Genomic DNA, 13,419 nt, shown 5'->3' on the forward strand with positions numbered 1-13,419 from the left:
GGCTCAAAGATCCGAATGGCCTCCTCCTGCTCCTATCTTCTATGTTTCTATGTGTTAGGCAGGGCAACAGCTGCTTGGATAATGGTGCCAGCAGCGGAGGTCCTGGGAATTACCTGCTGCTTGCTGACTAGGCCAGCTACATGGTATACATGTGCTGGGATGGTATCTTCTCAATGTTCTCATAAGTGGTTTTGTAACTGACTGCTGGAGCTGACTGTAGTCCACTTTCAGAGTTTTTCTGTGTGAGATTTCCCATGGGTAGTTTTGTACAAGTCACTGAGCTTACAACTTAAAGCCTCCTCATTTCTATAAACAGAAATACTCAAAGTTGAACAATGCTTCAGTTATAAGAACAAAGAAAATTACAGCACAGGAACAGGCCCTTCGACCCTCCAAGCCTGTACCGACCGTGCTGCCCGACCGAACTAAAACCCCCTACCCTTCCGGGGACCATATCCCTCTATTCCTATCCTATTCATGTACTTGTCCAGATGCCCCTTAAAACTCACTATCGTATCTGCTTCCACTACCTCCCCCGGCAGCGAGTTCTAGGCACCCACCACCCTCTGTGGAAAAAAACTTTCCTCGTACATCTCCTTTAAACCGTGCCCCTCGCACCTTAAACCTGAGCCCCCGAGTCATTGACTGTGGTGCATATTTGGTACAAAGAGATTTTTAAACTAAAGATTTGATTTAGATTTATTATTGTCACATGTATTAACATACAGTGAAAAGTGTTGTTCCTTGCGCGTTATACAGACAAAACATACTGTTCATAGAGAAGGAAAGGAGAGGGTACAGAATGTAGTGTTACAGTCATAGCTAGGATGTAGAGAAAGATCAACTTAATGCGAGGTAGGTCCACTCAAAAGTCTGATGGCAGCAGGGAAGAAGCTGTTCTTGAGTCGGTTGGCAGGTGACCTCAGACTTTTTCCCGAAGCAAGAAGGTGGGAGAGAGAAAGAGCACAATAGTTTTGTCACAAATAATAAATAATTTCATTTACTACAACCTGTATTGTAGGAATTATCTGCCCAGCTACCTCAAACACACACACCGCATTCTAATGAGCGCCTTGGTACTTACGTGCCAGCTTGGGGTCCTGAGGATTTCTTCTGAAAGCGTTCTTTTGAGAGTTGGCCCCCCGGAATATGATGTAACCAACAGCTGCAACATAAACAAACATCATGAATCATGGAAAGTCTGATAGATAACAAAACAAAGAACAATACAGCACAGGAACAGGCCCTTCGGCCCTCCAAGCCCACGCCGCTCCCTGGGCCAAACTAGACCATTCTTTTGTATCCCTCCATTCCAAATCCGTTCATGTGGCTATCTTGATAAGTCTTAAACGTTCCCAGTGTGTCCGCCTCCACCACCTTGCCCGGCAACACATTCCAGGCCCCCACGACCCTCTGTGTGAAATATGTCCTTCTGATATCTGTGTTAAACCTCCCCCCCTTCACCTTGAACCTATGACCCCTCGTGAACGTCATCACCGACCTGGGGAAAAGCTTCCCACCGTTCACCCTATCTATGCATTCCATAATTTTATTCCCACCCACTAAGTCTCCCCTCATCCTCCGTCTTTCCAGGGAGAACAACCCCAGTTTACCCAATCTCTCCTCATAACTAAGCCCTTCCATACCAGGCAACATCCTGGTAAACCTCCTCTGTACTCTCTCTACAGCCTCCACGTCCTTCTGGTAGTGTGGCGACCAGAACTGGACGCAGTATTCCAAATGTGGCCGAACCAACGTTCTATACATCTGCAACATCAGACCCCAACTTTTATACTCTATGCCCGGTCCTATAAAGGCAAGCATGCCATATGCCTTCTTCACCACCTTCTCCACCTGTGACGTCACCTTCAAGGATCTGTGGACTTGCACACCCAGGTCCCTCTGCGTATCTACACCCTTTATGGTTCTGCCATTTATCGTATAGCTCCTCCCTACATTAGTTCTACCAAAATGCATCACTTCGCATAATCAGGATTGAACTCCATCTGCCATTTCTTTGCCCAAATTTCCAGCCTATCTATATCCTTCTGTAGCTTCTGACAATGCTCCTCACTATCTTGCAAGTCCTGCCAATTTTGTGTCGTCCGCAAACTTACTGATCACCCCAGTTACACCTTCTTCCAGATCATTTATATAAATCACAAACAGCAGAGGTCCCAATACAGAGCCCTGCGGCACACCACTAGTGACAGGCATCCAGCCGGAAAAAGACCCTTCCACTACCACCCTCTGTCTTCTGTGACCAAGCCAGTTCTCCACCCATCTAGCCACCTCCCCCTTTATCCCATGAGATCCAACCTTTTGCACCAGCCTACCATGAGGGACTTTGTCAAACGCTTTACTAAAGTCCATATAGACGACATCCATGGCCCTTCCCTCGTCAACCATTCTGGACACTTCTTCAAAAAACTCCACCAGGTTAGTGAGGCATGACCTCCCTCTCACAAAACCATGCTGACTATCGTTAATAAATTGATAAATTCTTGATTTCTCGAGGAATTAAGGGCTATGGGGAGAGAGCGGGTAAATGGAGTTGAAATCAACCATGATTGAATGGTGGAGTGGACTCGATGGGCCGAATGGCCTTACTTCCGCTCCTATGTCTTATGGTCTTATGGTCTTAATGAGTTTATTCCTTTCTAAATGCGCATACATCCTATCTCTAAGAATCTTCTCCAACAACTTCCACACCACGGACGTCAAGCTCACCGGCCTATAATTACCCGGGTTATCCTTCCTACCCTTCTTAAATAACGGGACCACATTAGCTATCCTCCAATCCTCTGGGACCTCACCTGCGTCCAGTGACGAGACAAAGATTTGCGTCAGAGGCCCAGCGATTTCATCTCTCGTCTCCCTGAGCAGCCTTGGATAGATTCCATCAGGCCCTGGGGATTTGTCAGTCTTTATATTCTCGAACAAACCTAACACTTCCTCCTTTGTAATGGAGATTTTCTCCAACGGTTCAACACTCCCCTCCGAGACACTCCCAGTCAACACATCCCTCTCCTTTGTGAATACCGACGCAAAGTATTCATTTAGGATCTCCCCTACTTCTTTGGGCTCCAAGCATAATTCCCCACTTTTGTCCCCGAGAGGTCCGATTTTTTCCCTGACAACCCCTTTGTTCCTAACGTATGAATAAAATGCCTTGGGATTCTCCTTAATCCTGTCTGCCAAGAACATTTCGTGACCCCTTTTTGCTCTTCTAATTCCCCGTTTGAGTTCTTTCCTACTTTCTTTGTACTCCTCCAGAGCTCCCTCCGTTTTTAGCTGCTTGGACCTAACATAAGCCTTTCTTTTCTTTTTGACCAGTCCCTCAATTTCCCTGGTTATCCACGGTTCTCGAATCCTACCCTTCCTATCCTTTTTTACAGGCACATGCCTGTCCTGCAGCCCTAACAACTGTTCCTTAAAAGACTCCCACATGCCAGATGTGGATTTACCCTCAAACAGCCTCTCCCAATCAAGAGCTGCCAATTTCTGCCTAATCCCACTAAAGTTAGCCTTTCCCCAATCCAACACCTTACCCTTGGGACAGCACTCATCCTTTTCCATCACTATCCTAAAGCTAACAGAATTGTGGTCACTATTTGCCACATGTTCCCCTACCGAAACTTTGAAGACCTGACCGGGCTCATTCCCCAGTATGAGGTCCAGTATAGCCCCCTCTCTAGTCGGGCTATCTACATATTGTTCCAAAGAACCCTCCTGTACGCATTTTACAAATTCCTCCCCATTCAGAGTCCCTGCTCTCAGCGATTTCCAGTCTATACCAGGGAAATTGAAGTCTCCCACTACAACAACCCTATTTTTCCTGCACCTATCCAGTATCTCCTGACATATCCGTTCTTCCACTTCCCTTGGGCTGTTGGGGGGCCTGTAGTACACCCCCAACATAGTGACTGCGCCCTTCCTGTTTCTAAGCTCCACCCAGAGTGACTCGTTACACAACCCCTCTGAATTGTCCTCCCTCTGCACCGCTGTAATATGCTCTCCAACTAATACTGCTACTCCCCCACCTCTTTTGGCCCCTCCTCTGTCTCGCCTAAAACACCTGTACCCCGGAATATTCAGCTGCCAGTCCTGTCCCTCTTTCAACCAAGTCTCTGTCACCGCAACCACATCCAAATTCCTCGTGAGCATTAAGGCCCTAAGTTTGTCTGTCTTACCTGCTACACTCCTTGCATTGAAGTATAAGCACTCCAGACCGCCAGGCCCAGTGAGGTCATCCTCCCCCAGAGCGCTCTTCTTCTTTGCCAGCCTTGTCCCAGCCCCAAGCTCGTCCCCAGCCTCTACACTTGTAGACCTAATATTTTGATCCCCACCCCCCTGCCATACTAGTTTAAACCCCCCCGAACTGCACTAGCAAAACTCCCAGAGGAGGGTAGTGCAGTTGATGTAATTTATATGGATTTCAGAAAGGCTTTGACAAGGTTCCACATGGAAGACTTAGAAAGAAGGCAAATTCACATGGGATACAGGGTAATTTGAAGATTCAACATTGGCTCAGTTGTCGGAGACAGAGGGTGATGACAGAAGGCTGCTTCAGTGACTGGAATCCAGTGTCCAGTGGCGTACCACAGGGATCCGTGCTGGGCCCCCTATTATTAGTCATTTAAATAAATGACATTGATGACTATCTGGGGGTCGGATTAGTAAGTTTGCAGATGTCACAAAGATTGGCCGGGTGGTTAACAGTGAGGCAGAGTGTCTTCGGCTACAAGAAGGTATAGATGGAATGGTCAAATGGGCAGATAAGTGGCAGATGGAATTTAACCAAGAAAAGTGTGAGGTGATATACTTTAGAAGGAGTAATTTGATAAGGAAGTATTCAATGAATGGTAGATCACTAGGAAGTTCCGTGGAACAAAAGGAGCTTAGCATGTTTGTCCACAGATCTCTAAAGGCGGAAGAGCATGTTGGTAGGGTGGTGAAAAAGGCATTTGGGACATGTGCCTTCATCAATCGAGGCATAGATCACAAAAACAGGGAAGTCATGCTGGAGTTGTCTAGAACTTTGGTGAGGCCACAGCTCGAGTACTGTGTGCTGTTCTGGTCATCATATTATCGGAAGGATGTGATTGCACTGGAGGAGCAGAGGAGATTCACCAGGATGCTGCCTAGGATGGAACATTTACGTTATGAAGAAAGATTGGATAGGCTTGGGTTATTTTTGTTGGAGCAGAGAAGACCGAGGGGTGATCTGATCTAGGTGTACAAGATTATCTGGAACATAGTTGGAAAGGGAGCAGCTGTTCCCTTAGTTGAAGGGTCAGTCACGAGGGGACATAGGTTCAAGGTGAGGGGCAGGAAGTTTAGGGGGTTGTGAGGAAAAGCTTTTTTATCCAGAGGGTGATGACAGTCTGGATGCGCTACCTGGTCGGGTGATAGAGGCAGGTTACCTCACATCCTTTAAAAAGTACATCAATGAGCACTCAGCACATCATAATGTTCATGATTATGGGCCAAGTGCTGGTAAATGGGATTAAGTGGGAGGTCAGGTGTTTTCCACATGCAAGTGCAAAACTGATGGGCACTGTATGATTCTATTCTATGAGTTGGAGAAAGCAGCACTGCACTTTGCATATAGTCACTAGAAAGAAAGTTCTCTAAATGCTCTTACTGTTGAGAGCAATGATCATCAGAGCTACAGGCCAGCTCAGTTCATTCGGGTGATTAACCAGGTAGTAGGCCTGTAGACTGTATGCAAACGGTACCCAGACCAGGTCTCCAAATGCCAGCATGTATCCAAATCCATCATGCACAATATCCATGGTGGTCAGAATTGCCTCCTGTATTGAAACATCAAGAAGAGCAAAGAAGTGAGAATTGGAAACTCTGCTCTGGAGAAGGTTCAAAACTGCAATCTGTAGAGAAGCAAGTGAAGAAATTAACAATACCCATCATTCATCACCTACATTCTCCAATCAACTCGTTCCTTGCTGAGGTAGTTAAAGAGATACCAGGCCCCAGCAACCATTCATGCTTTGAACTTACTGCAAGTGCTGGCAGACTACCTTGACAAAAAGCATTATAGCCGAACAGGGTCTTACCTTCACCCGACGTGCAAGAAACAGCAGTCAAGAGTTAGCTGGCAGGATGGGATGATTTATCCCTCCCCAACCCTGGGTATTGAGGTGAATAGCTGCCCATCTCTTCTCTCAGCTGTGACCAGTTAACAACAACCACCAGGGGATGAAATTGGAACTTTGAATTTGTAACCAGTTGAGCAGCCAGAGGAACACCTCGCATGCATAACACTTATCTGCATTATTCCTTCACCTTCTGTATTAAGCTATTTACTTTACCAAACAGTTCACATCTTCTGAATTGACTTCGTGGAACCATAACCCAGGACTGCCAGTTAGTTTCTGGTGCCTTGGCCCTATAATCAGTATTCATGTGTGAGCTCAACAGTGAACATCAGCAATGAAAAGGCTTCATAACAGTCTGATTCTGTCCTAACACAGTGTCCACGCATGCAACCTTCCAGCTAAGACAGTTAGAACAATGACCAGGAAGCAGAACTCTGGCTGACTTTGTCTGGCCTGCATGTGACTCCAGGTCCACAGCAATGTGGTTGACTCTTAAATGCTCTCTGAAATGGCCTAGCAAGCTACTCAGTTCAAGGTCAATTAGCGGTGGGCAATAAATGCTGGCCCAGCCAGTGACGCTCACATCCCCTGAATGAATAAAATAAAACTCTCAAGCCCAGATATTCACTGAGACTATTGATGCTTGCTTACCCTACAAAAAGGTTCATTGCTAAATCAACAATTTGATCAACTGTTATTTGATTAATTTGATTAACACAGTGGGAAATACCTCGTTCCACAGTGCATCCATCACATACAGAAGCTGAAAACTGTTCACCAGTATCATTGCCAATGAAGGCACATCACGGTGCTGGAATTCCATTTCAGCAAACAACAATCCCAAGTTAATGACAACCTGCAAGATTAAAAAAAAGACACGGGAAAATATTTAAAGGGAACAGCCATTACAAAGTAGTTACGCAAGCATCTAACTGTCAAACAAACCTTTTACTTCTTAAGGAGACTTAAATTTTAACCTCAGAATTGTAAAGTGCACTTTTTTATTCTTTCACAGGAAGGTGTTGCTGGTTTGGCCAGCATTTATTACACATCCCTAATTGCCCTCAAGAAGATAGTGATAAGCCACCTTCTTGAACTACTGCAGTCCATGTGATGCAGGTACACCCACAGTGCTGTTAGGGATGGGATTCTTGGATTTTGACCCCGTGACAGTGAAGGAATGGCGATATTGTTCCAAGTTAGGCTGCTGTATGGTTTTGGGAAATTTGCTGATGATACACCTCATGTATCTATAGCCCTTGTCCCTCTAAAAAGTAGGGGTTGGCGAGTTGTTGCAGTGCAACCAGTAGATGATACACACTGCTGCACTGTGCTTCGGTGGAGGAGGAAGTGAATGTTGACAGTGGTGGATGGGGTGCCAATCAAGCGGGCTGCTTTTTCCATAATGGTATCGAGCTTCTTGAGTGTTGGAGCTGCACTCATCCAGGCAAGCGAAGAGCATTCAATCACATTCCTGACTAGTGCCATGAAGATAGAAAATAGATGCAGGAAGTAGGCCATTCAGCCCTTCAAGCTTGCACCACCATTCAATATGATCATGGCTGATCATGCACTTTCAGTATCCCACTCCTGCTTTCTCTCCATACCCCTTGATCCCTTTAGCCACAAGGGCCATGTCCAGCTCCCTCATAGAGTCATAGAGGTTTACAGCATGGAAACAGGCCCTTTGGCCCAACTTGTCCATGCCGCCTTTTTTTTTTAAACCCCTAAGCTAATCCCAATTGCCCGCATTTGGCCCATATCCTTCTATACCCATCTCATCCATGTAACTATCTAAATGCTTTTTAAAAGACAAAATTGTACCCACCTCTACTACTACCTCTGGCAACTTGTTCCAGACACTCCACCGTGTGTGTGAAAAAATTGCCCCTCTGGACACTTGTGTATCTCCCCTCTCACCTTAAACCTATGCCCTCTAGTTTTAGACTCCCCTACCTTTGGGAAAAGATATTGACTATCTACCTTATCTATACCCCTCATTATTTTATAGACCTCTATAAGATCACCCCTCAGCCTCCTACGCTCCAGAGAAAAAAGTCCCAGTCTATTCAGTCTCTCCTTATAACTCAATCCATCAAGTCCCGGTAGAATCCTAGTTTAATAATATCCTTTCTATAATGGGGTGACCAGAACTGTACACAGTATTCCGAGTGTGGCCTTACCAATGTCTTGTACAACTTCAACAAGACATCCCAACTCCTGTATTCAATGTTCTGACCGATGAAACCAAGCATGCCGAATGCCTTCTTCACCCACTCTGTCCACCTGTGACTCCACTTTCAAGGAGCTATGAACATGTATCCCTAGATCTCTTTGTTCCGCAACTCTCTCCAACGCCCTACCATTAACTGAGTAAGTCAGTCCTGTGATTCCAGAAATCAGTCTGGTGATTTTTTATTGGGTTCCCCAATAGCAAGAATGTCCTTCCTCAGACTCGGATGCCAAAACTGCTGCAGCAAGACATCCCTCCTCCTACACGCAAATCCTCTTGCTATGAAGGCCAGCATACTATTAGCTTTCCTCACCACCTGCTGTACCTGCATACCAACCTTCAGCAACTGTTCCACCATGACACCTAGATCACGTTGCACTTCCTTTTCCTAAACTGCCATCATTCAGATAATAACCTTCTTTCCTGTTTTTGCCACCAAAGTGGATAACCTCACATTCATCCACATTATATTGCATTTGCCAAGTATTTGCCCACTCAGCCAGCCTGTCCAAATCACCCTGCAGCCTCTTAGTATCATCCTCACAGCACACACTGCCACGCAGCTTAGTGTCATCTACAAATTTGAAGATATTGCATTCAATTCCTTCATCCAAATCATCAATGTATATTGTGAACAGAGAGTAGACAGGCTTTGGGGAGTAAGGAAGCAAGTTACATCCTACAGAATTCCCAGCTCTTGTAGCCACAGTATTTATATGGCTGGTTCAGTTTAGTTTCTCTCCACCTGAAGAATAGATCAAACATTAAAACACATTGGATTCACTTCTTACGGTGGCAGAATATGGATGGCCAGCTGTGACCTCTGGCCACAGTAGGTAACCTCCAATGGACCGACCTATAGGGTGTGGAGAGTGGTATAGCAAGCAAATGATTTCTGAACCACTTTAAAAATCTCCAACAGTTCAGGAGTAACCAGCTTTTTGCAACCTGGTCAAGTCTTCACCTCACTCAAACAAAACTGCAATATTGAGTATTTTGTCTTGTCTTTCTATTGGGTGGATTATCGGTGCTAAACAAATGATTAATCTTCACAGGCTGACAAGTGCTTTGTTGCACCAAAATCAAAGGGAGAAGTTTACAATTTACCTTTTGTTCAGAAGAAGACATTTTGATTTGATTTATTATTGTCACATGTATTAACAGTGAAAAGTATTGATTCTTGTGCGCTGTACAGACAAAGCATACCGTTCATAGAGAAGGAAACGAGAGAGTGCAGAATGTAGTGTTACAGTCATAGCTAGGGTGTAGAGAAAGATCGACTCAATGCAAGTTAAGTCCATTCAAAAGTCTGACAGCAGCAGGGAAGAAAGAAGCTGTTCTCGAGTTGGTTGGTATGTGATCTCAGACTTTTGTATCTTTTTCCCGAAGGAAGAAGGTGGAAGAGAGAATGTCCGGGGTGCATGGGGTCCTTGATTATGCTGGCTGCTTTGCCAAGGCAGCATTTACCAATATTTAGAATTTGGATAAGTTTTCGCGGATGCTAAACATGAAACCTGTGTATATAATCAGAGAACTGGAAAGAGTTGGAGTGGCAGAACAGTTTACAGAGCAGGACACAGCTCTATCTACACTAGGTGCTAATATTCAAGTCTGAGTTGTCAATGGTGTCATAAGACCATCTAATCTTGGCCAATTAGCACTTGAATGCACTTTGATCAGGATCAGGCCTGCCCAACACACGTTCATGATGTGGAGATGCCGGCGTTGGACTGGGGTAAACACAGTAAGGAGTCTAACAACACCAGGTTAAAGTCCAACAGGTTTATTTGGTGGCAAATGCCACTAGCTTTCGGAGCGCTGCTCCTTCGTCAGGTGAGTGGGAGATCTGCTAACAAACAGCAAACAGGGTATATAAAGACACAAACTCAATTTACAGAATAATGAACAATGATTGGAATGCGAGTCTTTACAGCTAATCAAGTCTTAAAGGTACAGACAATGTGAGTGGAGAGAGCATTAAGCACAGGTTAAAGAGATGTGTATCGTCTCCAGACAGGACAGCCAGTGAGATTTTGCAAGTCCAGGCAAGTTGTGGGGGTTACACGTTCATACATGCTTCCTTTCAACTTTGGCAGGTCAACAGTACAGGGGGAATGTGTTTAAGTGGAAGGAAGCTTGGAAAGAAGTAGAGAACCAAAAATGTTAATCAGTATTCAAAAATGCTACCCTGTGGTTTATAATTTTAGTCAGTAGGTGCTTCAAACTCACCCAGCCCATCAAGCCTGGACGTAGCTCACAGAAATACTTCAGATCAAAGTTTCTGATACGAGGATTCAGTTCACGCCCAATAAAGAAGTCATAAACAAAACTACCTGCAAACCAATGTAGTGATTAAACAAATTGCAATCTATGCTTTATATATATATATACATATAGCAACTAGATTTGAAGGATTCACTGCATTAAAATGGGAACGTTCCACCTCTTGCAGGATCGGACAGTATTTAATTATTGGGAGTAATGGAATAGTGTACACTACTCCAGAAGAAGAGGAAGCATCAAACATAGAATCCTACAGTGCAGAAGGAGGCCATTTGGTCCATCGAGTCTGCACCGACCTGGAATCTTGCCCTGTGATGTAGTATTGAGCAAAACCTGCAGTACCTTCCTACATTCAGGTGGCAAGGAAGGAAGGAAGGTGGGTTTACAGATGATTAGCACCCAGCATCTCCCACTGTGGTCCTAAAGCAGGCTGTCCTGAACTATGCCCAGTGTCCATTACGCTTTGCCTCACTAAACACTTGTGGATTGTCAATAAGGTGTGGAACACAAAACTTACCAGACTATATTTTCCTTGCATTTATGGGTTTAAGGTTAAATGGTGAAAACATTTCCAGCTACTTATCTCCAAACTCCTTTTTTGACCTAATAGTGACACCTGGGTGGGCAAGATACAAACTAAATCCATTCAGACTAAGAATAAAGTAGTTTTGAAAGTTGGAGTTCTGACCAGAAATCATTATAACCAAAAGATTTTAGCTTTGGAGTAAGCTTTGGAGAATTCCTTCCCTGAACCTCTTTGCCTCTCCACATCTCTCTGCTCCTTTAAGACATGCCACAAATTGTTTTATAATAAAGGCAAAATACTGCAGATGCTGGAATTCTGAAATAAAAACAGAAAATGCTGGAAAGCATCAGCAGATCTGGCAGCTTCAGCGCCAGGGACCCGGGTTCGATTCCTGGCTTGGGTCACTGTCTGTGTGGGGTCTGCATTTTCTCTGTGTCTGCGTGGATTTCCTCTGGGTGCTCCAGTTTCCTCCCACAGTCCAAAGACGTGCTGTTTAGGTGCATTGGCCATGCTAAATTCTCCCCGTGTACCTGAATAGGCGCCGGAATGTGGCGACCAGGGGATTTTCACAGTAACTTCATTGCAATGTTAATGTAAGCCTAGATGTGACTAATAGATAAATAAATGGAGCTAATATGACTCTTCTTTGGAATAGTTCAGTTCCTGTTCCTTAGCATTATCAAATTGGACTTGAAATATCAACTGTTTCCCTCTCCACAGATGCTGCCAGATCTGTTGCGTTTTCCAGCATTTTCAGTTTTTACTGATATAAAATTATTTTACAAAATAATTTGTTCTTTGTTCGACTGGAGCAGGACTGAGAGGGAGAGATTCTTAGCAGGAGTGCTGAGAGTAAGCAAAGTACTGATTTATTTATTTGTTGTATTCCTCGTTTGTTTCGCGGGCTTTTTTCAAGGTTTTAAACTAAGGGAAGTGACGTCAGCTGAAGGGGATTCTGGGAGGTTGAGTTCTTACTATAAAAGTCAGTTACCTGGGGGGTTCGACCTCTTTGTTCGACTGGAACATAAAAAGCAGGCCGCACTATACAGCGGGCAGCGTCGGGAGCGGGCAGTGGACTGAGTGGGAAGCAGAGTGAGAGCTGTAAGGGCTTGGCTCGCAGGGCGTAGGCAGAAACGGGTGACACAGGACAGGTTTAAATTCATTCTGTTACCCTTCAATTTCGAATCCTTGTTCTTTCCCAGTGCACTCTGAGGAAGGGGAAAAAGGGTTCAGTGTTCCATTGGAGCAATTATTTTTCTTTGTAGCAGTAAGTTATATGGAGGGGATGGAAGTGAAGGCAGTGCAATGTACCTCCTGCAGAATGTTTGAGGTGAGGGACACCGTCAGTGTCCCTGCTGATTACACCTGTGGGAGGTGCACCCATCTGCAGCTCCTCCAAGACCGCGTTAGGGAGCTGGAGCTGGAGTTGGATGAGCTTAGGGTCATCAGGGAGGCAGAGAGGGCCATAGACACAAGCTTCAGGGATATAGTTGCTCCAGGGAATGAAAATAGATGGGTGACAGTGAGAGGGGCTGGGAGGAAGCAGTCGGTGCGGGGATCCCCTGTGGTCGTTCCCCTTAGCAACAAGTATTCCACTTTGGATACAGGTGAGGGGGGCGACCTACCAGTGGTAAGCCGCAGTGACCAGATCGCCAGCGCTGAGTCCATCTCTGTGGCTCAGAAGGGAAAGGGGGAGAGCGGTAGAGCTATAGTTATTGGGGACTCGTTTGTTAGAGGGATAGATAGGAGGTTCTGTGGCAACAAGAGAGACTCACGGATGGTATATTGCCTCCTGGATGCCAAGGTCTGTGACATCTCCAACTGTGTCTTCAGGATTCTAAAGGGGGAGGGGGAACAGTCACAAGTCGTGGTGCACGCCGGCACCAAAGACATAGGTAAGAGAGGGGACGGGGATTTAAAACAGGAATTCAGGGAGCTTGGGTGGAAGCTGAGAGCCAGGACAAAACAGGTTGTCATCTCTGGTATGTTGCCGGTGCCACGGGATAGCGAGTTGAGGAACAGGGAGAGAGTGCAGTTAAACACATGGATGCAGGGATGGTGTAGGAGGGAGGGTTTCAGCTATGTGGATAATTGGAACACTTTCAGGGGAAGGTGGGGACCTGTACCAACAGGACGGGGTGCACTTGAACCAGAAGGGCACCAATATCCTGGGAGGGAAATTTGCAACGGCTCTTCGGGGGGATTTAAACTAATTTGTCAGGGGGATGGGAAAAGGAGTTGTAGTCTGGAGGTCAGTG

General features: G+C 45.5%; 1 protein-coding gene across 1 annotated transcript in view; it reads right to left on the reverse strand.

Annotated features, from left to right (window-relative positions):
- LOC144490357 (delta(14)-sterol reductase LBR-like) overlaps positions 1 to 12,998 on the reverse strand; it is a gene marked incomplete at its 5' end in the record, with an annotated part of 24,272 nt that extends 11,274 nt beyond the window's left edge. The window contains 5 exons of the mRNA XM_078208118.1: positions 1,085 to 1,165; positions 5,648 to 5,816; positions 6,850 to 6,975; positions 10,582 to 10,685; positions 12,937 to 12,998. Coding sequence (XP_078064244.1) covers positions 1,085 to 1,165; positions 5,648 to 5,816; positions 6,850 to 6,975; positions 10,582 to 10,685; positions 12,937 to 12,998 — 542 coding nt within the window. The remainder of the gene's footprint in view (positions 1 to 1,084; positions 1,166 to 5,647; positions 5,817 to 6,849; positions 6,976 to 10,581; positions 10,686 to 12,936) is intronic.
- Positions 12,999 to 13,419: the final 421 nt, after the last annotated feature.

The sequence above is a fragment of the Mustelus asterias genome, unplaced genomic scaffold (assembly GCF_964213995.1).
Source record: "Mustelus asterias unplaced genomic scaffold, sMusAst1.hap1.1 HAP1_SCAFFOLD_3198, whole genome shotgun sequence".
Taxonomy (NCBI): Eukaryota; Metazoa; Chordata; class Chondrichthyes; order Carcharhiniformes; family Triakidae; genus Mustelus; species Mustelus asterias.